Source organism: Myodes glareolus, chromosome 27, assembly GCF_982192425.1.
Source record: "Myodes glareolus chromosome 27, mMyoGla1.1, whole genome shotgun sequence".
Lineage (NCBI taxonomy): Eukaryota > Metazoa > Chordata > Mammalia > Rodentia > Cricetidae > Myodes > Myodes glareolus.
This window is the reverse complement of record NC_142052.1, coordinates 10343573-10367328: the sequence shown is the minus strand read 5'-3', so window position 1 is coordinate 10367328 and position 23756 is coordinate 10343573. Positions and strand designations below refer to the sequence as shown.

Genomic DNA, 23756 nt, shown 5'->3' with positions numbered 1-23756 from the left:
TCCCCTCCTCTTCGGCATCACTTTGACAGTTTTATTCTTGTCTTAATCAACGTAGCACTTTTGTCTGTCATAAGCAATAGGATTTGCTTATGTTAGGGTTAAAGCATTTGAAGACTTCTCTTCCCATCCCTGGTGTGGCCTGTGCTTCCCGCTGCCCAGCGCTCACTGTGCAGTAACAAACGTCTGCCATGACACCATCCCAAGCCTCAGCCTCCGCTGTCTGCTTATCAGCTGCCCTAGGCAGGCATGAAAATCCTTCTGACCCTGGCACATAGATGACTCCCTTCTTGTTAGACATCAATGCCCTGAAAACAGCAAAGATGCAATTTACAATGAAACTAAACAACAATTAATTGACTCTGACTCACATTGCTTCTCTCCTTTGGTACATACATATATTTGCATTTGTATGTGTATGTATATATGTGGATTCTAAGTTCCATAGTGAATGTGACATGCCTTTCTCCCCTCTCTACATGTCCCTGTGTTACTCTTTAAGACATCTGTTCCCTAGACAGAGGAGAACTGCTGTGTGCACCAGGGCCAACAAATCTGGACCTCATAACCTGCCACAAATAATTAGAATGCTTTGCCATGGAAGTTGATGGCGTTTATATTAAGTATGCTTTCCTGTTACTCTGCAGGGTAAACTTGCTAGATTAAGACATGTTTGGACATGTGGCCTTCACTACGTCTCAGTGCTTGAATTGCAACATATGTGATACCACGATATCAGAAAGTCCCACTAAGTTCTCTTAACATCCATGTCCTCTAAGCCAAATATTCTCATGATGGAATCTATAAATGTGATGGATTCATCAATAGAAGCCTACGTGTTTTTGCTGACACATAGTGAAGAGGACCAGTGTGGCTTGAATCGTAGAAGAGATCCTCATTATAAATGGGTGTGTCAGTGGACTGGGGAGATGACTCTGGAGGTCAGAGAATGTGCTCCTCTTGCAGAGGACTGCAGGTTTGGTGCCTACGGAGCAGCTGACAACTGTCTGTAACTCCAGTACTAGGCAATCTGGTGAAAGTTTTCCAGCCTCTGTGGGTACTACACATACATGATGAACACATACACACAGACAAAGCATTCGTGCACACAAAATCAAAACACTATCTAACAAAATCAAAATACATCTAATAGGATTAAAACGCAATATGCAAAAGTCTCAAGTAACTAATCAAAATATTTTTGAAATCGCAGTCTGCCTAGTCTGTTTCCCATTTAAACTAAACATTTCTTTTAGCACTGAGTTTTATTTTAATTTAGGTTTTATTTTCTTTTAGTATTTTTATTTCTTTTCTTTTCTTTATTGCCTCTTCTAGTAGGAACAAAATTTTCTCAAGTAGCAAGAGAAAATCATCCTAGTAACAGATATATTCTTATATGGAGAAAAGCATCTCTTCTGTTCTCTTTATAGTCTCAGAAAATTCATATCAAAATGCTTATAGTACATCTTTGAAAGTAATGATTTTCTTTAAGAAACATAATAACCGCCACAGTCTCAGTACCCAAGTGAGGGAGCAGCACCTGGCTACTTTGGTTCGTGAGCTTGGTGTCCCTAGTTAGTTTGCTTTGATAACTACTTTTGCCAATACCTTCAGGACCATTTGTCTACTGAGGTGACCACTGCTTTTTCCCCTTTCTCCAAACAAAGTGAAAGAGAAACATCTTCTAGCTAACAACCAGTGGCCGCCTACATCCTGTTGTAATAACTCTTGGTCACGATCAGCACATGGATGTCCTCCGGTATGGCTTCAGTTATAGATTCTCTTATTTGTGCTGTTAGGTTGATTTTATGCCTCATCTGGAAAGATAAAGGGTAAATTTCCATTGTTTTCAGTTTTTTTCTGTTAATTTCTCTGTAGTGTGACCTATATACTGTTGCCAACTTCCAATCTAGGACTAGAACGTTCCCGTAGATGACCTCAGGCAAACGCCCTACACTTCAGTATTCAGATTCAGTGACTTTGTCAAATTCATATTTACTTCACTTTATGCTTAGAGATGCTGTATAAACATTTTGAACGTGACGTCTAGGAGGAAATGAAGCATCCATTATCTGTTTTGACTTTTCTTCCCCCAGTGACTTGCAAAGCGCTGGGCAGCACAGGAAATGCTGAAGACACAACATCCAAGCTTCACTGTCGCACTTTCCCTCCCCCCATCAGAGCAATCCTTTCTTCTCATAAAAAGGTGTAAACAGGAGAAATATCATTCCCATTGTTGTCTTCTCATCATGCTCGATATTTTGTTCCTTATCTATTTTGTAAGAGATAATACCATACTTTAATTTCATAGAAGACAGACATTGAAGGCAGTTACTCCGTTGGAGTCAAATCTGACATAATGTTCATTAAAAGTTTCCTGCAAGATCTAAAGTCTTGCGTATTTGGGATTAGTATAATCTGAACTCCCCCACTGGATCAGGCAGCTGCCCAGAGAGCAGCGGTCCTGCAACAGTGTTAATGGATAATTTAGTCAACAAAGCTGTGTTGGGCTGGGAACATGGTGGGTGCTGAGGACGCCTCCAGCAATTCTCCACTTTGCTGCTCCCTGGGTTTACATCACAACGTTCTGAGTCTGGAGCCTGCTGCCTTGCAGTCTTTTCTGTATGTCCATCTTTGGGAAACATTAGGTCCTGTTTGGGGAGTTATTAAGATTCTTTTATAACAACTGGTCAGTGGAAATGAACTCTGGGATCCTCCTCCTCTCTGCTGTCTTAGAGAACACCATCAGGCAAATGGATAATACGCCCGTGACATCTCAGGAAGTGCATTCTCGCTGGTGACGTTTGTTCTTACAGAACTTACTCTGAGTGTTTCTCTTCACTGCCTTTTACTCTTTGCCTTATTTCTGCTTTAGTAAAAGAAAACTGCTTACAAACTATCTTGAACGTATTGTAAAGATTCCTAGCACCTAGAGACTATGTATGTCGCCAGAACTTCCATTTCTTTTTATTTCTTTTATATATATATATATATATATATTTATTTTTATTATGTATACAGTGTTCTGTCTGTCTGTGTATATGCCCGCAGGCCAGAAGAGGGCACCAGGCCTCATCACAGATGGTTTTGAGCCACCATGTGGTTGCTGGGAATTGAACTCAGGACCTTTGGAAGAGCAGGCGATGCACTTAACCACTGAGCCATCTCTCCAGCCCCCTCTTTTTATTTCTTAAAATTCATCTTGGTGACACCATGCTGTGGCTTCCATAAGATGAGATTGTCATTTATGATGTGGGGGATGGAACTGTAGCCCAGGCTGGCCTGAAACTCACAGTGCCCCTGCCTCAGCTTCCTGATTGCTGGGGTTGTAGGAATGCACTATCCCATCTACTATGATTTCTAGGCTAGCTAAGAAAAAATGTTTAAATAGATCCTCATTGTCTATTTAGAAGATACCATGACTTTACAGCCGTACATCTAGCTGCTATCTAGCAACTGGGCATATCTTCGAAATGGAACTTTATGCACAAATGGTTTAAAAAGAAATCAACAATCATTTTATAATTTAAGTCTCTCAGATCATTAAACGACAAAAGAAAAAGCCAGAAGAAATGACTATAAAATTGCCAGTTAGGGCCTGGAGAGATGACTAAGTGGTCAGAGAACGTGCTGTGTAATCACTAGGACCTGACGTTCAGTCCAGCAGTGGCCTGTAACTCCATCTGGGAGTAGTGTGCAGGCAGGAAACGGCTGGGACTTGCCGGCTTCCAGTCCAGTGAAGGAAACATAATCCCCTGGCCTAGAATATCAAGAGACAATGCTTCAAAAGATAGAAAAGAGCGGCAGGGGACACTGGGTCTCTTCTGGTCTCTCAGTGTGTGCACACATAGATGCCCTGAAACCCCTAGATAGAGAGACACATGCTACAGATAAACAAGTCTTTCAAAACTAAACTAGGCTAAAACTGCCAATGGTCTGTCAGTGAAGAGGATAGAAATTCCATCAGCACTGATTTTCTTTACTCGATTTTATTTTCATTTCAGAAAAAGCAGAGATATTTCTCAGAAAGTATATTCACCATTATTAATGTATTCCCATGGCTTCAACATATTTGGCATTATATATGTATATATATATATATATATGTGTGTGTGTGTGTGTGTGTGTGTGTGTGTGTGTGTGTGTGTGTGTGTGGTGTGTGTGTGTATTTATATGTTTATACACATATATTTTAAAATGTTGATGTCACCACCAACCCATCCCTTGTCAGTTTGTTTGGAAGTGCAGAGACTTCCGCAGCTGACTCTTGTTTCTGTCCTTGCACCATTGGGGCTTGTTTTGAGGGAATCAGAACATAGAAGACAAGTAAGAAGAACAAACTTTCATGGAAAAGAAACCATAACAGAAAATCCTTAGTGGAGCGTCCGCACACAGCAGCAGTCACATGACTACCAATGATGCTGCTGCAACGGGTGTTGCAATAGTTGCATTGTTCAACATAAAATTCTGTGTTGAGTCCACACTAAGACAAATCGTGTGATGCCTTTAATGCCGGTCCTACTTCCTTTAAAGCATTAAAGAATGCCCCTCAACTTCAATGCTTCGTGAACTGTCTTGCTCCTTGTGAAACATGTAGTCCTATTTTTGCAATTATTGCTAAATTAATAATTTCTCTCCCTTAATATGCCCACTATAATTTCAGCAGAAAGGCCATCAAAAAATCTTATCAGATATCTGCTGAGCAACAAACCTAAATAAATACACTGTATTTAAATGTGGAAATCTTATAAATTTTGATACCCACAGGCACAACAGACTCTAAGCTTAACCAATAGAAAATGGCAAAGGCATTATATAGTCCTACTATGGTAGAATATTTCATTAAACTACTAATTAAATGGATATATTTTAATTTTAATAATAAAGTAATTGGTTTGAGATGTAGTAGAAGATACGTATGATTAAGTATATTACATATCAAAAATTATAATATAAAATAATAAGAGAATAAAGCATTTGAGATGTCATATGCATAGTGTTCCATTTTTTATGAAAGCCTATATTAGTCATGGTTCATAAATGATGTACATTTTCAGAAAGAAAACAATCTACTTTAAAAAAATTTAAATTCTCTTTTATGCTATAGCCTTTTGTCCTGAAAACTACAATAGACATTAAGGGTATAGTTATTAACCTGGTATAATAAATTCTCCTGGGTTCAACAATCTGACTAGAGCAGAACAATTGAAAGCAACTAAATATTAAAATTATTTAAAAATCAGCAGTATGTTTGGATAACGCAATGTTTCAATATGTTGCAGCTGCTAATGACAAGAAATAATGTTTCTGAGGAAGCAATCTTCAATTAATCATTTCCTCTTTTAGTGGGATAATTTATGGAAATGAAACGAGACTAATAAAGCAGAAAGAATGGGAGGAAAGAAAGAAGTTAAATAAATTGCTTCCTTTTGTAACAACAGAAAGTCATGATATTCATCATTTGGCCAGAACTATCATGTTGCTTAAGGCCTTATTTAGCATTTGATTCTCTTCCAATAGCACGGAAATAGAAGGGATCACATTTCAGCTGCCCATTTATTCCTTCTCCATTTTAACCCCATAAACATCTTCCAAGATGGAAAGGGGAACAAATGTAACACTCTTGGAAAATGCAATGTCATCTAGGAGACAGATGGATGAGGTAGTGAGCCACATAGTCATTCCTTCTTTGATTTCAGGTATTGGATTTTGATGTGTTTTTCCCTTATTGAGAATTGAGTTTCACAGACAATAACCATAAAAATCAAACACAAGTCGAAAGAGAGGCAGATAGATATAAAGTAATTTAACGAGTCATATTGGATACTTTGGAAATATAGTTACTAGGTTATGAGATGACAAATCAATTCTAGTTGTTTTTCCACATTGTATTTGTAATATTTTTCATTTATATTCCCTGTGAAGCATCAAGCAGGACAAAAGGAAGCATTGGCCCACCACTCTGGAAACATAAAACAGTAGCATTATGTTCTTGAACAACTGATCATTACGTCTTTCTTACTGATATGTAGATGACTAGCCACAAATGTTGTAAAATACAACATTTTAAAACCACAAAGACTTCAAGGAGGTGAAAAACATCTTAGTAGCAGGCAATCACAAGGCATATCGTGGAGGAGGGGTTATATGTCATGGAATAATAAGAACAACTAAAAATGAAAATGAAGAAAAAAATCATTATACCATAGCCTTTATATGCATTTTACATCTGCAATGTAGATAAACAGCAAGCAATTTACCAATTGTTTATGTTTGGGGGAGTGGAAAATCTGAAATATAAATTACAGCATGTGAAAAGAATCACACTTGTTTATCAATGGGATTTCGGTGACGTGGATTTTCAGTGTTTGTGGTGCTGTGTGCAGCCGTTAGTCTCTGTAACTGCTGATGGACTGTCATGCAGGCTTCCATAGGAAAGCACAGACCTTTCTTTGGAATCCGTCTCCTGGAGATGTGGCCAACTTTAATGAAGGTTAACGGACGTGAGTTGTCAAGGACAAAAAGACTAACTGAGAAATTACCGAAAAAGTAGATATCGACTTGATAAAGCCTATTAAAATTATGAACTACATTTTAGGCACAAATCAGGATGTGTTTTTGGTTCTGGGCACTGGGCATTACTTATCCACTCGGAGATCATGTTTTGAGTTGTAAAATTTAGGTACTTTTCATGATTTCGCCTGTCTTTAGGTTTATTTATTTGGATTGGTTCTCAGATTGTGCGGGTCAGCATATGGACAATGAGAGGGACAGGCTGACGGGCGAGGGCCTCTTAGCAGTATCATTTTACAGTAATTATTTTATTGGAGAAAGTAACTTTCTAGTCACTAATTTGATAGTGTATCTTATTTTTAGAAAAAAAATTCTGAAATAATGATGAGATCAATGTGTTTGCTGGGAAATGAAACATGAGGTTTGGAATAGTTATACCGGCCACAGCTATATTCTCCTATCTAATATCACGACTACAGTGTTTCTTAGAACAGGACATGATGAGAGACAAAAGCCTAAAGAGTGGTGTCAATGTAATATAGTTATTGTAATATCATGGGTCTATGTGCAACATCTGGTACATTTTATTTTCATGATTTTATAGTGAACGCATTACCAAAAGAGTAAAATAATCTATATGCCAGAGCAACATTGCCATAGGTACAATTGCTTCACAAAAAGAGAACAGGAAACATAGAATTTAATCTTTCATTTACTTTCCTCAAGCGATTTGATGGGAGATAGGAAACAATCATTTGCAGAAGCAGAACCCTCCCATAAACAATAATGAAAATACCATCTTGTATTATGATGATATTTGATCCTTATACCTTTTGGAAATGAAAAAGCACAGACAGCTTAGATTCCATCTTTAACGTGATTAAACTTCAGTGCACAAATCGATTATTTTGCATAAAGATGAAGATTATTGTAAAGAAATGAAAATATTGCAAGCTTCACACATATTTAGTCCACGTAACTGATTGTTCGCCTAAGGCAACATCTAAGGACGACTGTTCTCCATTGATTGCTCCAGTGCACCGAGTTTGAATGACGTTCATAAAAGCCATAGTAGGCAATACCATATGACTTGCTCCTTCAACACACACTCATTACATCTGAACTGGTCTGAGTTAGCTGTGTCTTACCTTTGCTCTTGATCAGGGTTGACGCTTCTTTATTTCAGAAGGATTTTTTCCTTATCTTTCTTCCCCATGTCAAACACTACTGACCTGACATATGCTGGGATTAAATTCTCTGTCTGAAGACGTGGGTCTACCTGGTTTGTGTGAATGCCAATCTTAAACCTTCATTACTACCGCATTATAAATCAAAGAACAGTTTGGTCCTCTGTTTTCTTCCACTTATGATTATGATTTGGCATTTTTTTTATTGTTTCCTTCATTTGCATGGGCATTTATTTCCCCCTTAGGCTTTTATTGAAGATTTCATCTGAGAGATTGAATCTGGAATCCTGCACTAGATTGCCATTAATGGACCATTTTGTTTCTTAGCAGCTCATGGTGTGATAGGATCTTTAATCTTCCTCAGTGTTACTTTATATGTGGCAAGTGATAATTTATGGAACTTGGGGTTTGAGAAGGATGACGTCAGCACCGAGATCAGATCTCAAGGCTCCCCTTTTGGTTAAGTGCTCATTTTCATATTTGGAAGACGGTAGAGTACAGATCATAGAATCATTTTTTTTTCAAAATACTAAACTTGCGGCTCCCTAGACCAAAAGAGTACTGCCCAAGTGATTTTATGAAATTTGGGTATGATTTTTGATGCCAATCAAGACATAAATTGAGATGGGCTAGCTGCAGAGATAATTTAGAAGATTGACTTCGGTTGATATTTTATTGTGGGGCACTCTAAAGGAACTGCATGTATGCAGAACAGCCAAGAAAGCTATTAGAAAGTGAAGTTGAATGATGCCACTGAATTAGAAGATGGGGCATAAAGTGTCTCCATGATCCAGAAATTTAAGATGGTGGTATGAATTTTAAAAATGAAGCTTTCTGCTTTCTGGACACAAAAATCATAAATCGTGTTACGGCTCATTTTGGTTTGAAAGGAGGGAGGAAAAGGGAGACACTGGAGAGGTAATTGAGTTGGCCAGTCATTTTCTTAAATGTGAAGTTGGACAAGCTCCAATTGCAGGCGTACTCTCCCTTGAGGGTAAGGAATGGACTGGAAACAACCTGAATTCTACATTAGTATTGTGCCTGGCATGTTATAGAAAGACACAATTTCCCAGCACATGTACTATTAGGGTTTGATACTAAGGCTTTGCGTGAGTCACCACGGTGCCAGAGAAGACTGTTTTGGGATCAAGGGAAGTGAAGTGGATTTTTCTGTTTCATCCAGAACAGTCGAGTTGACTACTACTTTGCACAATGGGAACATTCAGTGAGGGTGTGTTGAAGGTTATATCAGAAGTGCAGTTTCTTTCACCTTAATTTCAAGGTATTTTATAGAGAGTCACTTTATTAAAAACTCAGGATATATAAAATAGAGTGTGTTTACCGTTACAGCTGGAAGCGATCATACTGAAGTGTATAATTTGGCTGCATGTTGCTTAGGAGCTTTCTGCAAAAAAACATCTCATATCTCTACCTGTTTCCATATGAGCACATATATTTTATTGAATGTGAGAAGTGACATTAGCAAGACAACATGCATGATTTAAACAGGGGTGTACCCTGGATTGGGGCCCATTTACTTTCAAATATTGACATCTATTATTTGGAGATAATTCATGGATCCCTAATGGTAAGACTGAGCCTGGCCAAATGGGGATTCCTGACTGGCTCTCCTCCCATTTGAACTTTACCATAACCTATGGTGTGTATGCTTTACATTTGATCAATTAGCAACAAAAGCAGCCAGCGAGCACAGAGACCCTCGAGGAAGGGTTTTATGGCTTTGGAATTTTGTGGGCTTTTTGGACCTTTAATCCCATCTCAAACCTGAAACAGAGGTGGTTACCAACCAAAAAGAAACAATAGATGGAGTTCTTGTAACACTAACATTCTCCACTTCCTTCTCATTCCACAGCACATATGGATTCTAACTGGGCTGTTTGGAGAAGAGCTCCCTCACGCAATCCTCTCTCTTTACTGCTAAACAGCTCTATCCACTTAACTTTCAAAGGCTTGAACCAGCACAAGGCCGCCCAAAAATAGCTTCAAAATGAGAAACGTTGCCTCAAAGGAAACTATTCAATAATTAACAATGTTTATTTGGACATGTCATAGTTTTAAAAGGTCTTTGTTCATTTTTTCCATTTGTATATGAGATATTTCTAGCTCCAGTAGGTACTGTTTTGAAATAGTATAAGAACTTTGCTACAAAGGCCTGCTAACCAATGGAGACATCACCAAGATGATACATGTATAACTGCTATGATTTTTAGAACAGTTTAGCGATATGTACATAAATAATTATTGTTAATCAAATTACAGCCCACAGTGATATTTCTCTGTGTGTGTAAGCAAATATGTGTGCATATTCATGTTTGCAGATATACATATGTAAGGGTGTGGTCCACACATAATGCACATGGAGACCAGAGGGTGCTCGTCAATGTTTCTTTGACAGTGAACTTCTGGCAACTGCCTGTCTTTGCCTCCCAAGTATTGGGTTACAAGAACACTACATCAGGTCGGGCCTTTTACAAAGGTGCCGAGCATAATAAAGCTTAGTCATGTTACTGACACATATCTTTAGTATTTATAATGATATTTCTTAATAAACGGTATTATGTAAAATCATATTGCGTTTTTGAATATGATGTTGGTAAAAAAATGTATCTCTTTTTTCATGATGCTACTTAGTTCAAATCTCTACTAGAAAATTAAATATTAAGTGTTTCCATTATTTTATGAATTGTTTAGATGATTCATTACCATTCATTCAAAATTACTGAATGTTTCTAATATTCAAAATTTTATATTCAATACAACAATATAAATGCCCACAAAGATACCTATGAATTATAGTCTGACTGAAATGACCTAAGTTTTTCCTGCTTTTGCTTCTGGTATTTATCTGCATCTCTCAAGATACAAGCACATAAATTCCTCAATATGATGAATTAATAATTACTATTTTCTCATTTGTGAAATAAAATTGTATAATATTTTCACTTGAAATGAATTCATGGAAAATTAGTAGCTAGTCAACTGTGAAAGTGTAGACTGCTCCCTGTAAAACTTAGAGAGAATGTGCTAGTACAGGTGTTTACCTCAGTCTGAGACAGAGGTAATAGAAGCTAAAACTTTGCTCCTATTCTCTGGTCTTTTTTCAGGAGAGTAACCCACAGGAAAGCCCCTGACCAAGACTGTGTAAAGCGGAGGATTTTAAAACCTTTGCTCCAACACCTCCTGATTCTCCCACAATTCCACCAAGGATTTTTGAGGCTGATGCCAACACACTGAGACTATGAACAAGGGGGCCTGCATTTCAAGAAGGTAACAGATTTTGCAATTGTGCACTCAAGTGCTACGTGTAGTGGTGGCTCCTCTTTAGCATACATAGGATAAGAATATTCGACACACCTAGTAAATCAAATAACATTAACTAAGGAATAGCAAGAGTGTCTTGTGATGCTGTCTAATGTACCTGAAGAGAAAACAGGGTAATCACGGTTGGTGACAGTGCCCATGCTTGCATGCTAACTTTTACTTTTTAAATGCTCATTAGTGTCACTGCCATTGAGAAGTTTCCCCAGCAGAGGGAAGCACAGCTTCATTATTAATTTCATAAACTGAAATAGGGAGAAGGAGTTTGCACTCCAGTGATTCATTTTAAATGGAGGTTGGCTGATGTTTCAGATTAAATATGCAACTGTGTCGTTTAACATGTCTTAATATTTTGTAGAAAGCATACAGTGTATTGGTTCCAAATTCCACTTCAAGGAAATATACAATTAGAATTTTAACATAGGGACATTGCTTCTTTGTCTATCTGAGTGAAATAAAAAGAATATGCTGGCTTAGCAGCATCGGCATATTGATATATGGCTTCTTGGTTGGTTTTAACATTAATTATTTTAAGTTTGTTTGATATATTTTAATAAAAATTTCTGTTGCCTACCCTTTTGGCTGGCTGACATGTAAAAGTAGGTCCATAGACCGGGCTTCTTTTTGTCCGTGTAAGAAATTTGAGTTTTATATCTCAAAGAAATCTAAAATCTTGAATTTCTTATACCTGTGATCATAAAGCTACTCCTGTGTTGTGCATTCTTCAGCATTTTCTTTACATCAGACCATATTTTTGCTAAGTATCTGAAAAGATGTGTGCACTCTTGGCACTTGAAGATGAGAGGTTGAAAGACAAGGAGTGTGACTTACCATGGTGTTGTAAGTCTGAGCAGTGGGTCAGCGGATCTCCATTTCTAATGTCTTGTCGTCTTGTGCGCCTAAAATAATTACATTTAAGAGACATTATTCTATCTATGTTAATCAGTTAGGGATTTCTGATATGAATGAAGAATCAAATCCTATTGATTATTACAGACAATAAAGCAAGACATGCATTTGCATCTGGTGTGGCTGTTGTGAGGGGTTAAAGGTGATCAAACTGGAAAACTAAGATGCTTGATTCTAGCAAGTACAGCCCAAGGTCTTTAAACTATCACTAGTAGACTTCCTTGCCTGTTTTCTACCAGGTATCCATCAACAACAAGCAAACAAATCAAACACTGAGAAGCTCTGACCTTAATTTTAGAGAAAATGAAGTACAATATATTTAAACAGCAACCCATTTCTTCAATAAACATGACTGAACTATTGACTAAACATGATTGAACTATTGTTCTCATCATCAGCGTGGGTGTAAGCTTCAAAACTAAAATTCACATGAATGAAGATTTCCCTTACTGTGCAGACATATTTTTAAAATAAACTATTGTCTACCTTTTGAATGTTTAAACCAAGAATTCTTACTTTTATTGCCCTTTAATTTACTTATATCAGTATTTTAGAAAAAACATCTTTATTGGGTATCATTTGGTCTTTTGTGGTACTAAGGATTGAACTCAGAGCCTATTGTTTTGCTCGACCATTGAAGTATACCTCCAGCGTTGGCTTTCTGTTTTAGATAGGGTCTCATCCTACAGCCATGGCCAGTCTGCTGGGGTTTCAGGCACGCACCACCATGACTGCTCTATCCTATGACTGCAAATCTGTTTATTTGTGCATTGGAGAGATGAGGAACACAACCAAAAATGTTGAACTTACAGGTAAGTTCTCCTTTTGCTAGGAGAATGGGTGAACCAAGATGGCCTTCTGTTTTACAAAAGAGAAGAATGTACATATGAAACTAGAGTTAGTGTTCTTTCCAGGGCTCTCAAACTGTATGTGAAGGTCCCTGAAGTTAGACAAACTTGGGAGAGGAGCTGCCCTCCTGCTACCAGATACAAAATAGATATGAAAATGGAGAGATAAGAAATATAGAGAATGAATGTATGTAACACATATGGAAAGTCTGATTGTACTTGGCCAATTTTATTTTCTTTTTCATCAATTTAAAGGTATTTTCTTGCGATACAATTCGTTACCATCCTTGAAAAGAGCGCCTTTATTGGTCATTGAGAACTGCCAACATGGAATTCATTACAGCACTCATGAATTTAGAAGTCTAAAGTATTTAAGGATTTCTGCTTGTGGAAAGAGAGAGACTATCAAACAGATGTGTACATTTGAAAACTGAGCCAGAAAGAGAAGTGTAAAACCTGAACCTTAGAGCACTGGGGAAGCCTTACTCAATGCTCAATCTCTAAAAGCTTGGTATAAGGACTCTACCCCACTCCTCAAACACGTATCTAGTGTGAGACACGTGCAGTTACTTTGTTGGTGAATTTCTTTAAAAAGATATACTTTAAAAAAATTTATTTATTGTATGTATATATTTGTGTATCTGTATATTCATGGATGTACCCTGAGACTAGAAAAGAGAGCTGGAGACTCTGAATCTGGATTTACACATGGTTGTGAACCATCTATGTGGGCCTGGGAACTGAGCTGGGTGCGGTCCTCTGTAAGTGCAGTAAATCCCCTTAACCACTGAACCATATCTCCAGGCCCAGTTGTAGATGATTTAATAGTAAGACAATATTATCTGAAACACCAACGAAAATATTTAAGTGGATGTTAGGGCAATGCTTTCCTATTTATTTGTAATATTCCAAATGCTACAGAACACACTTCACTACGATGAAAGGTTGATATACAGAGCTTCTTTAGAAATGCTATCTACGCTAAAACAAAGTTAGATTGCTCCTAAAGTATAATGGTTTAGGGATGATTGAGACTTCCTGTTTGAAGAGGTCAGTGTGCATGGTACTAAACATAAAGGTACATTAACAAGGTATTTCATATCTTTTATTCATTTGTCATTAAATCTTCCTGAAACAGTAAGTATCAATAAAGAAAGGCAGCTATCGGGAAAGAGTAGAGAAAATGGTTATATTAGTGCTTTGTCAAATTAAAAACTATTTTTATTTTATTAAACAATAGTGAATTAATGTGTTTACAACTTTAAAATGTATATAACAGTTCTTTGTAATATGAGAGTATTTTCTTGAAAAAAATATTACATTAATTGATAATATTACCATTCTGTTTTGTTGCTTTTATTTAAAAATTTTATATGTATTGCATTTTACCACATTATTACACCTCCTCAAATCCCCCTTCATCCTCCCCATTCTTTAAGCATTGAACCTTGCATAGGAAGCTGCAGTTTTGCTAATTCTCTGTGTTGTTCTCAGTCAACTTTTGTTTGCACTTGTCTGCATTGTGTATGCTGTAAATGTATTTTGAGCATATAGATGTGTGTGTGTGTGTGTGTGTGTGTGTGTATGTGTGCCTGTACACTTGTGTAGGTCAGACTTTAATGAGTGTCTTTCTCTGATGTTCTCTGCCACCACATCATCATCACCACCATCATCATCATCACCACCATCATCATTAGCATCATTTTGAGACAGAGTTTCTCATGAACAAGGAGCCAGAGCCCTGATTTGTCTGAAACCGGAGCTCACCAATTTACTCACAAAGAAACTGATCAGTGAGCTCTCAAGGTCCCTCTGCCTCTGTACTCCCTACCCTCAGCAGTGTAGACGTGGGACTTTTTTTTACCAGGATTTCCCCTGGGATCTGGGGTTCTGGACTCAGGTCCTGGTGCAATAAACACGTACACACTGAGCCACCTCTCCCGCACCTGTCAATAACTTTCAAATTTAAACAATAACTTTTATTTAGCAATTTCCTGCAAATAACTGTAAGTAGTATCAAGATAACACTCAAAATGCATAAGTAGTATACACACACACATACACACATGCTCAAATGAGCTCTGATTATGTAGCTTTATGCTTCAAGTTAGGGCGCTATAAACACAGGACGATGCAGGAATAACAGGGACATATAATTTCTTGAGGTGAATAAGGAGATACATTTAGGAATATTAGTTAATCCTTATTAATAAACTGAGGACATCAATGCAACATTTTTAAACATAGGAAGAAACGTTTGGCTTTTGCTGTATCTATGTATATATGTGTCTCCGTGTGTTGAGACAGTGAAGCACGTGCCCTATTGCATAGTTGCATTTGTGGAACTGGGGTGACTGCCTCGTGATTCGGTGCCCTTCTCCCTATGGGCTTATAGTAGGATCTTTTATTGTTTGTTGAAATATGCACAGCAAGCTGGCTGGCTTGCTCTGTCTCTTGTCCCTTCTCACTGGCTACAGAAGCGCTGGGGATACAGATGTGCATGCTGCATCCAGCATATGTAGATTTGGGGGATCACACTCAGTGCCTCACACCTTTATGACAAGGACTGTACCCACTAACACATTGACCCAATCATCATTTTCACTGCTTAGGCTGAGGATCGTCTATATTCCTTAGATTCCATGAAAGCAATTGAACTCCTCTCTATAAGGAATTTCTTTACATTTGGTAACATAAATGGCCTTATTAAAATTAAAAATGGGACATAATATCTCTATATAGATAAAAGTAGATAGAACATTGAGTTCAAATGGCACAAGGCCTAGACATATCTCTATTTTCTGTTCATAACATTTTTGGAATTTTGACCCTGTTTCTCCCTTATTAAAACAAAACTGCATATCTAGGTTGTAATGGTAGGAATTTAGCGATATTATGTTGCTGTCCTAAAAGTCCTTCAGTTATTGGTTCTCATTTAGAATCAATTTTCCTACTATTTGTTTATCTTCTTGTTTTGTATTTTTTAGGAAATGGGAAAACAAAACAAACAACAGCAAAATAACAATAAAAATCCTATCACGTTCATATCTCAGATCTCTCTTTATTTTCATGTTAAGGCAGTGTGCTTATTTATAAAGGGTTGTTCTAGAAAGCAAATCAGTAAGTCTGCGAAGAAACATTGTATTTCTCCTTGATTGTTCGTCTTACCTTTTGGCAGTGGGAAAGTAGCGGGAGCAGGATGACCCATCCCAGGCACAGTAAGGGTCCCGGGCGAGGCAGCATTCGGCGCAAGCTTTGCCGTAAATGTCACAGCGATGCAGAGGAAGCTGGACGACCCCAGCAGCTGAGCCAATGTAGAGCTGTTGCTGTGGATGAGTTAAGAAAACACTCTTTGGGCTCTCTCTCTTTCAAAACTGCCTTGTTTAGGCTCTCATTATCAATACATTATAGTTATGGATCATAATTGCTTAGATAGTTTCTAAAGGTCTAGCAGACAGGACAGTTTTAAGTGAAGTAGAAACCAATTCTAAGAATCTGACTGCAACAGGAATAGAGAGAGACGGTTTTCTCTCATTAGAGAATTGATTAATGATATAGTAAACCTCAAGTAAAAGTTATGTAAATGCCATGCCAGAGGACAGGTCGTCAGATAAAAACCACTGCTGCCAAGCCTGGTACTCTGATGGAGGCTGTAGCGACCCACATGATGGAGGACGAGAAGGGACATTCCCAAACAGTTCTCTGTCCCTCACACCTGCAAACTACACTGTGACCACCCCCACACAACATAAATAAAAACACAACAGCTTTTTAAAAAAATTATGTGAATACTGAGACATGTAATAACAGTCTGTAGGCAAAAGACTTTAAAGTATATTTTAATTTTTCTAGGATATGGATGAAAACTGAGTTTTAGGACAACTTCATCGTGAATGATAGGATGCCCTTTGACATTATAAATTGCTTGATAGTCAGAAATGGACACGGTCAACTTTGAATTTCCAGAGATTTTCCCTAACAGACTATATATGTTTGTGTGTAAGTTGAATGGACACTAAAGTGTTTAATGAAATTTAAGAAATTATTATGGAGTGTTTTTATAGATAACGGCCCAGTGCTTAAAGCTAAACAATATTTTTATAAAAGAATAGGAAGAGGGAAGAATAGCAAATCCATTTCCTTGTATATACATTTTCCTTGTTAAATATTGCTATTCTAAGAAATAAAATAAATAAAATTAGCATGCATATTAATAGATGTTCAATTTGTTTAGTCACCTTAATTTTAGTATTATCCCGAATGAGTTTGTAAATTAGCACAGATAAAATTGGTTTATTTCTTAGTAAGAGAATATGTTTTATCTTTTTTTTAAATAAGGAACTTAGATATCTACTGTAATAAAAATGAGGCAGATATATCATACTTAGCAAATGTGGAATTGCTTAGGGCTTTGTAGCCATAGCCAGAAACACAATTGACAGCAACGAATATGAACATGATGACATTGACGCTGATACCCTAGGCTCTTTTGATACTTTTGAGACAGTTTCATATAGCCTAGGCTATCCATTTCTCCAGGATCCCGTGCCTTCATTCCAATCAAATGTTTGGATAATGGGTGTTGCAGCTAGCCCTGGTTTTGTGATCCTATTTGAAAAGGTCAGTAACCAAATTGCCCATGCTATCAAAAGACCTTATGCTTGGCTAATAATGTTTCAGAAGCATATGCCAAATTCATAATTATAGATTTATGGGCATAGGGCATTTGAGTAGGAAAAGAACTACCCAAACAAATGTATCTATGTCTGACATATGCCTTTAGGAGGAAAATAGAAAAAAATGTATAGTAAAAAGAGAAAAAGCAAAGTGAGTACAGTCGTCCAAATGAGTTATGGTTATGAAAACCCAAACTCCAATAAATTGTCCCAAATTAAATGCAATTCAATGTCATTTTGATTTCATCATAATTCTTCAAGATTACTAATGATACATAAAGTAATCATGCTATTCATATAAAGCATAGGGGCTTGCAGGCATCACTGAGCATAATCCAGTGACTAGCTAGAAACCTGATGTGCTTTTTCTGCCCAATTTAACATCGCTGCAGGAGATTTCGCTAGTCTCCTCACTAGATGAGGGCCACAAGCAGGATGTGAATTCATTATCTAGAAGGTTAGTTATATTATCACTTGTCCCCCCTAAAATGCTGTCTCACTTTAAAAATGCTCCTAAGAGGGGATGAAAATGAGTCCTATTGAATGAAATCCATCTTTCCTCCATCAGTGGGAAATATAAGACAGGGATTCTTTTACTGTGGTAATTCAAAATGGCAACTTTTTAGTTGAATGTTGTATTAATGGGCAATATTTTAAAATGTTTAAATTCTTAATTATTTTCAGACAGGATGCTTTGCTAAATTGGCTTTAGAGGCGATTCAGTAAGGATTGGCTCTGAAGTCTAGCAGGGAATAAATATAAATAAATACCTTTAAAATCATTACAGGAAAGATTATCCCTGTCTAGCTTCCATCCTGGAAAGCCCCGGATTTCCTTGCCAACATGTGACCATTTTTAGATTCGAAGAACAGGTGAATAACATGTTAATGAGGTGTAAGATAGCAGTACCGTGCCAATACCGTCTGCGCTCTGAGGTTAAATATCTTGGAGATTATCGATCTATTTTTATACATCTGTGTGGAAAGGCACACACTGCATTTTGTTGGCACCATGATTTAGTGTTTTGTTCATGGGGTAGAACTCTGTCAAAAGCAGGTCTCACTAATATATCAGAAATAACGATAGCCAACTGACTGTCATATTCATAGTTCTGTACCCGAGTTTTCACAGCGGGGAAGAACACCCTCGTTCACTGTCATTTTTATATGGTTAATTATTAATAGACTTCAGCTCAGTATATCCATTTATTTTCCAAAATTATCATTCATATACTGGATACAATTTGTTGGAAGTCAAACTTTGAGTCATATTCATGGTTTTTGAGAAATCAGCTGTTTTTCTTGTGTGTTTTGTCAAAACATCCATTTGATATGAATGAAAGACTAAACATAAGTGACCCTTAAGCTATGAATTCTTGGCAAGCTAGAATATCTCACTTGGTAGTGCTTGGTTGCATGTTTAACTGAAGTGAAAGCCACCTTTTCTTTTCTTGTGATACAATACTACTGAAGGTAGGAGCTACTTTTTACGCTAAGATCTTCCAAACGTAATAACCAACCGCTTACTCTTATTAACCTCTAAGGTGCATAGGATTTTATTAATCTGCATGGCACAGAAGATACAATTTTATTTCATTAGCTTGCTAGAACAGCAATACTTCTTTGCTCTTTGATTCTTCCACTGCCCACTGCTAACCAGTCTATAAAATGTGATGGATGATAAATAGATCTTTCGAGTACAAAGTCAAAACCAATGAAACACTGCTGACCGCAGCGTCTTATGATTGTACCTGTTTCGGAGAAAGCTCCATTGCTGATATAGTTGTGGGTTCCTAAAAAAGAAGCAAAAGTGGTGTTTGATAAGAGGGAAAAGATAATGTGTAATTGGTTAACGCACTTACTAAGTTCTCAGGGACATGATGTCACTGCTGACAACAAATAGCATAACTGGAAACAAGATGTGTGAAAGAAGCCGGAGAGCTAAGTGCTAGATACTCAAAGCCAACAGTGAGGATCCAGCAGCATCCACCGCATAAAAGTCCTTGGGGAGCCTGGCTATACCTGGGCAAGGTATGTTTGTCACCCACTGACTGCGCCTCGAGAAAATGTCTCAGTGGGTCCATAGGAAGTCAAGAAGAAGTAAATTCTCTATTTCCCCTTCCTTGCTTATTTCTTTCACTTCACTTTCCTCTGCTTCGCCTTCGATTTGGCTGTAAAGACAGGCATCACACGATTTCCTTGGTCCTTTGGTCTAGGTGGAATCTGGATGCTCTAAGCTGAACCCCTATCAGGTCCATTCGCCCTTTGACCTCTCCTGCAGCCCTTCCTCCACGAGCTTTCATTTTCAGGAGCAGAATGTGCCGGTGCAATTCTACTGTGCCTCAAAATCGCTTATTGGTCATTTCCTCTTAGCCTTTCCCACCTCCTCTTTTGTGTCTCCCTAACAGTCGTAACAGGTTCACCATCCCTCTCCCGTTCTTCCCATTCTGCCCTCCGTTCACTGAGCTGGGCAGCCATGGCGCTGCCCACCCCACACGCAGAGGCCGAGCTCAGACTCCCCACTTCAAACCTGACGGCAAAAATTCGCACGTGAGTTTCTTAATGACTCACATACAATCTGCCTGGCACACAAGTGAAATAAGTGATTAAGGATGTGTGGTAACTCAATGGGCTAATTTAGAGATTTCTAATATTTTCTACTTTACAGCTTAAGTGAGTGATGGTAACTATTAAATATAGTAATGATTTCTCGAGGAATTATCCATCACAAAGACAACTGCGAGGCAAATAATGTCAGCCCATTGTGCCTACATAGAAAGGGTATATTTACCATTTAGTATTATCAAGCCACAAAACATAAATCTGTATTTCATGAAAAATACTGCATTAAGGCAATTTTTAGGTTCTACAATATTGGAATAAGTTAACCAACAAAGAAATTAAATGTGTCAGGAGACATTTCCATGGCAATTTCTCCCCTACTAACCATTTCACAGGAGAATTTCTCATTAGACTAAAGAAATAACTAAGTTCATGCAGATTTATATCGAAGAAATTATACAGTCAAGCTTCAAGGCATTGAAAGTTAACACCCACAGTAATAAAATATGAGGTCTAAGTTCTTTTTAAAACAGAGTTGAGTGAATTTTCACTTCCTATTTACTGACAATACAAAAGTAAAAACATCTATCATGCAAATGAAAATGGGTTATCAAATGTAAATTGTAAAACGTGAGACAAACTCGAACACACATCAGATTTCATGGAGACATATTATGCCAGCATTCAAGATCAAGTTCATGGTATTCTTTATTAATATAACCTTATTTATTTTTTATGCCAGGAAGTTAGTAACAGTTTAGAATATGAACTGCAATTGAATTTTAATGCACAATATATTACAGTGACATCCCTTTACATAAGCTGTAATTTTCCTGAGAAATAACTGGTGGAGAATATGACTTCCCTTTACAACAGATGCAGCTTCATAAGCATTTTTTCCATGAAATTGAAAATTCAATTGTAAATTTAATTGGTGTTCATGGTTAAGAAAGTGAAATAAGAAGCAGCATCTTTTCAAGATTTTCTATGACTCCAATTTGCAATACATCTCCCAGATATTTTAATTTAGTGCTTATTAAACTTTTGCACCTTTGCAGCCCTGACCCTGGGAAATTCGGATATAGCTCACGCTAGATGCTCAGCATTGGGAAGGAAGCTCCGTTATAAGTTAATAGGCTGGGCTTGGGAAAGCATCAATTACGTTTTACATTTGAATGAAAATTAAATTCTCTCATTTGTTTGCTCAGCTGTTCATGGAATATTGCATAAATTGGGTTTAAAATGCAAGTGTTATTGATGTAACTGCCTTGTAATCTTTTGCAGCCAAGAGGACTATAAATAAAGCCCTTTGTTCCCAAGGCGCCATGGCTGGATGTGGCACCTCACTGGTTCAAAAGGAAAGCCCATTGGAAGGACTGGAAAGAAAAACCCATACTGACCAGTCAAGGTGAAAAATCACTATGTGTCTGGCTTTTTATACCTTCATCTAAGAAAGGACAAATGTAAGGGAGCCCAGCATTCTAGAGCAGTTTTTTTTTAAGGGTAAAGCTATTTCCCAAGAACTACCATTTAGCAGTTAGTGAATCTTTAACACTTATAATTGCAGTCTTCATCATAAGAAGTCGATGCTCCGCTAACTAAGCAGGTCACTCAGGAGCACACAGCAAACTCTCAAACTCAGATGCTTGCTGGTGAAGCACATTTAGAATCTGGCCGTGCTATTTTGAATATTTGCTAGCTGGTGTGTTAGTTTCTTAGACTGACACCAATGGCACTTCTACTTCTTAGTGTCTATTAGAAGATTTACTCTGAAATGGAAATTTTATTGCTAAAGAATATTCTTCTTTCTGTGCAGTGATTGGGATGTGATTTCACCCCAACTAAAAGTATCTTGTAACCAAAACCACTGGAATGTTCTGTGATTAGCCAGAGTGTTTTCCTAAAACCAGTCCCAAGATGGCAAGTGGTATGTACTGAATTTAATCCAAGAATTTATGAGTTTTTAGTATAAGATTCATAAGAACATGGTCTCATGGAGGTGACAATATAAGTAAATTAACTTAACATTAAATGTGCTTAAAAATTATAAAAGAGTATCAGTCAGGATCATGACCTTAAATCTTTATCTTGTGTATTTACCCGATCAAGCTAAGGTGAAGCTCAGCTGATCTTGTTAAACTGCATTTTATTTCACATGGAAAGACACACGTGTCGAATAGAAATATAGGCAGTGTAACAGTTCCCTGCCTTTCGTTGTATGTGGCTATCGCTTCAATGCATTGTGGTTTTTCTTTTTTTCTGTCCTCCACTGCAAAATTAAACAAAGCTTGACAGTGAAATATTCCAATCGCCAGCCCACACTATGTGTAAGAACCTTGGCTGATAGACTAGAATGCAGAAAGTAAATATTTCTGTAAACTCTGCCCATAGATGTTTTGTCTGCTTGAGGGCCAAAGAAAGAAACGTGACGATACGGACAGCGAAGCCCGGGAAGAAAATAGCGACAGCTTCCCTGAAAGGAGATATGCTTCCAGTTGCAGGCATTTTCTAACCCGGCTGGGCTACAGGAACAGTTACATCTTCCACAGCGCAATGGTAATTGTTCAGAGTTTCTAGAGGCTGATAAAGATTTCTTCTCAGTACAGCTTCAATGCCATAGATGGGGGTCCTACTCTTCACTGGTATAAATTCGAAATGCATCTCTTTGAAAATCCCCAAATAAGGACAAAATGTAATAGATACTAAATATCCACATCTGCAGATCTTTTGGCTCCCATCCTGTTCTTTCTAAAAGCCATTTTCTCTTAAACTCCTTTGAAATTGAAATTTTTGTTAAAATGTAGCAAGGAAACAAGATTAAGGTGTGAAATGTAAACCTCAGATTCCAGATGCATTAAAAAGGAAATTTAGCTACAATATAGAATTACTACCAAAATATACATGACTTATTTAATTAATAAAACAAGAAACTAATGAAAATATAAGAAAATTATTTATAAATATCATAACATGACAAAAATAATTCTACACAATAAAATTTAGTTTTACTAGGTGGTAGCAGAAAGTCTTTGAAACTGAGGTGTATAACACAGAAGGTCCATTTAGTTGCGATTGTCAGAGATTACGCTTAGGGTGGTCACCTCTGTCTGTCTCTCTCTTACACACATACACACATGACTGAACTTTTGTAAAAGCCTGATTCTAGGAAAGGTGAAGGAAAACACTAAATCTGTGTGCCATTAGGTGTTTATAACGGTGCTGTGCTGATGCCACCCATGACTTCATTTGCAACGGTTACATTAATAATTCATTTTAAAGGAAGGCTTTTTCCCTTTCTATCAGAGAATAGTATGGAATCAGATTACCACGGTTACATGGCACTGTTTCTAATGCACTTTTCCCATTATTCACCAATCTTTACTTGATTCCTTGAAAAAGGTCCTTCCAATCTTTATCTTATTTAATTTTTGCATCAGTAATGTTTCATTTGTTTAATAAATGTTGCCTGCATTTACACTTCAGGCTTTAGACATATAACTATGAATAACAGGCATCCATTTATGAGTTTTGCCCACATTGCCCGTCATTTGTTTGCTAACTTAAGTAGACTCTACAGTGGGTGACAGCCCATTTGGATAATTGTAGTTTCGATCTTTAGGTTAAAGTTCCAATGTGCTTGCTTTTCGAGGTAACTCACTTGGAATAATGAACGGTAAGATTCAGTTCATACTCTATATTCAGCAATTAAATATAGCCAAAAGAATC

At 37.4% G+C, this 23756-nt stretch overlaps 1 protein-coding gene across 3 annotated transcripts in view; it reads right to left on the bottom strand.

Moving 5' to 3' along the window:
• Sema3a (semaphorin 3A) overlaps positions 1-23756 on the bottom strand; it is a 475159-nt gene that overhangs the window by 6021 nt on the left and 445382 nt on the right. For all 3 annotated transcript variants that reach the window (XM_085684250.2, XM_085684251.2, XM_048433584.3), the window contains 3 exons: positions 19220-19261; positions 15962-16119; positions 11868-11935 (listed from right to left, as the gene is read on the bottom strand). In XM_085684250.2, the coding sequence (XP_085540376.2) occupies positions 11868-11935; positions 15962-16119; positions 19220-19261 (268 nt within the window). The remainder of the gene's footprint in view (positions 1-11867; positions 11936-15961; positions 16120-19219; positions 19262-23756) is intronic.